This window comes from Ailuropoda melanoleuca, chromosome 10 (assembly GCF_002007445.2).
Source record: "Ailuropoda melanoleuca isolate Jingjing chromosome 10, ASM200744v2, whole genome shotgun sequence".
Classification (NCBI taxonomy): Eukaryota; Metazoa; Chordata; class Mammalia; order Carnivora; family Ursidae; genus Ailuropoda; species Ailuropoda melanoleuca.
This window is the reverse complement of record NC_048227.1, coordinates 36,766,314-36,770,137: the sequence shown is the minus strand read 5'-3', so window position 1 is coordinate 36,770,137 and position 3,824 is coordinate 36,766,314. Positions and strand designations below refer to the sequence as shown.

Sequence of the window (3,824 nt, the reverse complement as noted above, 5' to 3'; positions counted from 1 at the left end):
GGCGGGCGACGGGTGGGGCCTCCGCGGGCGGAGGTGCCGGGAGCGGAGGCGACTCCTGTCATCGCTCCAGGCCCAGCGGGAGGACGCGCCAGCATCCCCGCTGTTGAGCTTGGCCTGGGGCGTGCCCGCGGCTGCTCCCACCTCTTGGCCCCGGCTGGGGCCGCCCGGGATTGCTCGGCATTGCGGGCCAGCGGGCAGAGCCCCGGATCCCGGATCTCTCTCCCTGAGGGCAGCGGCGTGGGGCCCTGAGGGCTGGCTGATCCACCGCGGCCCCGGCCATGCCCTGCTGGCCCTGGGGGCTGCTGCTGACGGCCGGCACGCTTTCGACCGCGCTGAGCCTGGGGCCGCCAGCGCCCGCCGACCCCTGCCATGACGACGGGGGCGCGCCCCGCGGCTGCGTGCCCGGCCTGGTAAATGCCGCCTTGGGCCGCGAGGTTCTGGCGTCCAGCACGTGCGGGCGGCCGGCCACGCGGGCCTGTGATGCCTCGGACCCGAGGCGGGCACACCCCGCCGCCCTCCTGACCTCCGGAGGGAGCACCACAAGCCCTGTGTGCTGGCGTTCGGACTCACTGACGCAGGCGCCCCACAACGTGACCCTCACAGTGCCTCTGGGCAAGGCTTTCGAGCTGGTGTTCGTGAGCTTGCGCTTCTGCTCGGCGCCCCCCGCCTCGGTGGCCCTGCTCAAGTCACAGGACCACGGCCGCAGCTGGGCCCCACTGGGCTTCTTCTCCTCCCGCTGTGGCCTAGACTATGGCCGCCCGCCTGCCCCTGCGGATGGCCCACCTGGCCCAGGGCCTGAAGCTCTGTGCTTCCCTGAGCCCCAGGTCCAGCCTGATGGTGGTGGCCTTCTGGCCTTCAGCGTGCAGGATGGAAGCCCACCAGGCCTGGATCTGGACAGCAGCCCAGTACTCCAAGACTGGGTGACTGCCACAGACATTCGAGTAGTGCTCACAAGGCCTGCCATGCTGGGGGACACCAGGGACTCCATGGCCATGGTCCCTTACTCTTACTCAGCTACTGAGCTCCAGGTGGGCGGGCGCTGCAAGTGCAATGGGCATGCCTCAAGGTGCCTGCTGGATACCCAGGGCCACCTCATCTGCGACTGCCAGCATGGCACCGAGGGCCCCGACTGCGGCCGCTGCAAGCCCTTCTACTGCGACAGGCCATGGCAGCGGGCCACAGCCCGGGAAGCTCACGCCTGCCTTGGTGAGGCCTTGGAGGGTGGCCTGGGGATCTTGGACCAGGCCAGCCTGCCCCTGACCCATCCCTTCCTGCAGCTTGCTCCTGCAATGGCCATGCCCGCCGCTGCCGCTTCAACATGGAGCTGTACCGACTGTCCGGCCGTCGCAGTGGCGGCGTCTGTCTCAACTGCCGGCACAATACCGCTGGCCGCCACTGCCACTACTGCCGGGAGGGCTTCTACCGCGACCCTGGGCGTGCCCTGAGTGACCGCCGCGCTTGCAGGGGTGAGCCTGCCACGAGCTACCTGCACATTCTCACCCTCTGGTTTCCTACATCCCCAGATGGGCTTCTAACCATCCGTCTCTGTCCTCAGCATGTGACTGTCACCCTGTTGGTGCTGCTGGCAAAACCTGCAACCAGACCACAGGCCAGTGCCCCTGTAAGGATGGTGTCACCGGCCTCACCTGCAATCGATGCGCCCCGGGCTTCCAGCAGAGCCGTTCTCCAGTTGCTCCCTGCGTTAGTGAGTGACCCTGCCCTCCTTCGACCTCAGCCAAGGCCACACCAGCGCTCTGCTGCTACCTGCTTGTCCCTTGAGCCCTGCAAATGCTCCCCCTCCAATGCACGCCGTTCTCTCACCCTGTCCGCAGAGACTCCCGTCCCTGGACCCACTGAGGAGAGCAGCCCTGTGGAGCCCCAGGGTGAGTGGACACAGAACAGGGCCCTAGATTGCCATGACTGGGGGGGAAGGCTATGGGTGCAAGGAGGGAGAAGGAAAGGATGGGATAAGGAGGTGGGAATCCTGTGCCAGCCTCCACACCCCCTCCAGACTGCGACTTGCACTGCAAACCAGCCCGGGGCAGTTACCGCATCAGCTTGAAGAAGTTCTGCAGGAAGGACTACGGTAGGCCTCCTGCCCTCACCTTCTCACCTTGCCCTTTCGCTCCCTGGGCCTCCCACTGTCGCCTGCCCCGCCCTGTCAGCTCCCAGTGGCCTCTCGATGCCTACCCCCACCCCAGCGCTGAGTGTCCGCTGTGTGCCTCCCTCCCACACCGCGGGCGCGCGGAGTTGCTACGCGCCGCCCGCCCCCTCACGGTTCAGCCCCGATTGACCCCGCCCCCTCTCGCCCTCCCCGCAGCGGTGCAGGTGGCGGTGGGCGCGCGCGGGGAGGCGCGCGGCTCGTGGACGCGCTTCCCGGTGGCCGTGCTTGCAGTGTTCCGGAGCGGCGAGGAGCGCGCGAGGCGAGGGAGCAGCACGCTGTGGGTGCCCGCGCGGGACGCGGCCTGCGGCTGCCCGCGCCTGCTGCCGGGCCGCCGCTACCTGCTACTTGGGGGCGGGCCAGGGACCGCGGTAGCAGGCCGGGGGCCCGGGCTCAGCGCCACCCGCGGGAGCCTCGTGCTGCCCTGGCGCGGACGCGTGGACGCGGCGCCTGCGGAGGCTGCAGCGGCGTGAGCGGCGGGGGCGCTGCGGAACGGCCTGAGCCCGAAGCGCGGGAGGGGCGCTGCTTCCACATTTAGGCGCACGTTCATCCAGTGCATCGCCTGCAGGGGAGTCTTCGCTGGCGTCGCGCGCGTCGCCATCTGGGCCCTCCCCGACCCTGCCCAGCGACTCCCTCGATGCCACGCGCCCATGCCTGGGAGGGGTGTGACGGACACAGCGACACCCCGCCCCGACACAGAGGGACGGGACAGCCCTCAAGAGCTGCTCGAGGCCCCCTGGGGCCGCTGTCATCCCATCTTCGCATTATCTTCCCCCTCCAAGGGGCACTGTGATAGTCCCAGAAGGCTGAGAGCCCCCTGTGGGGCCGAACAACGCTTCGAGGCTCTGCCAACACCCTAGGGGCCGCTGTGACTCCCCGACCTGTGAGGTCGTGATCCCTCAGAGAGCATTCTCCCCTTCCTAAAAGGCACTGTGACCCTCTCCCAACAGATATGAACCCCCTTGTGATGCCAGGACCCATCTAAGGTCTGGAAACACCCCAAGTGCTGCGGTGGCTTCAACCCTCACGGACTCTGATCTCCAGAGAGTGCGCCGTCGCCCCCACAGACGCCTGCGGACCCCCGTGGGGCTCGGTGGCACTGGCTCCCCCGCCCCCTGCCAGGACCCGCAGAGGGCGCTGTGACTCCTCCCCCAGCGAGGACGGCAGCCTCTGGTCCCCTTCTGTCACCTCTGCCTGCCCTGTCACTGCCGCTTGGGCGTCCGTGTCCCTGTCCCCGCTGGGTCTCTGCCTGTGTTCGGCCTCTTTCTTGGCCTGCTGTGTCCCTGTCTTGTCTCCGTCCGGCTGTCTCTCTCGGCCTCGGCCTCAGGGCTCCTCCGCTCAGGTCCCACCCGAGGACCCCCTGCGCCCCTTCTCCGCCCGCTCGGGACCGGACGTCGTGTCCACGCAGACGCGCGTTCCCAGGTCTACGCGTGACCCGGCGGGGCGGCGACTCTGGCTGGCAGCCCTCTCGGCTCCGGATGCCCCCAGCCTTGCCTTTGGCGGGACCCCGCATCCCCCGCCCACTCGGCTCGCGCCCCCGGGGGCCGGCGCGCGGAGCCCGCGCCCCGCAGCTCGGGGACCAGACTCCGGGCGACGCAAGCTCCTGCCGCCTCGCGGCGGGGCGCCAGCGCGCATGCCCAGAGCCCGCCGCGGCCGAGACCCG

General features: G+C 69.6%; 1 protein-coding gene across 1 annotated transcript; it reads left to right on the top strand.

Moving 5' to 3' along the window:
- The first annotated feature begins 6 nt into the window (after positions 1-6).
- Positions 7-3,818, top strand: NTN3 (netrin 3). The gene is made up of 6 exons (XM_034670566.1): positions 7-1,206; positions 1,278-1,466; positions 1,556-1,705; positions 1,833-1,883; positions 2,012-2,086; positions 2,321-3,818. Exons 1-6 carry the CDS (start codon positions 279-281, stop codon positions 2,632-2,634), a joined length of 1,707 nt encoding a protein of 568 aa, XP_034526457.1. The 5' UTR covers positions 7-278; the 3' UTR covers positions 2,635-3,818.
- The last annotated feature ends 6 nt before the right edge of the window (positions 3,819-3,824 follow it).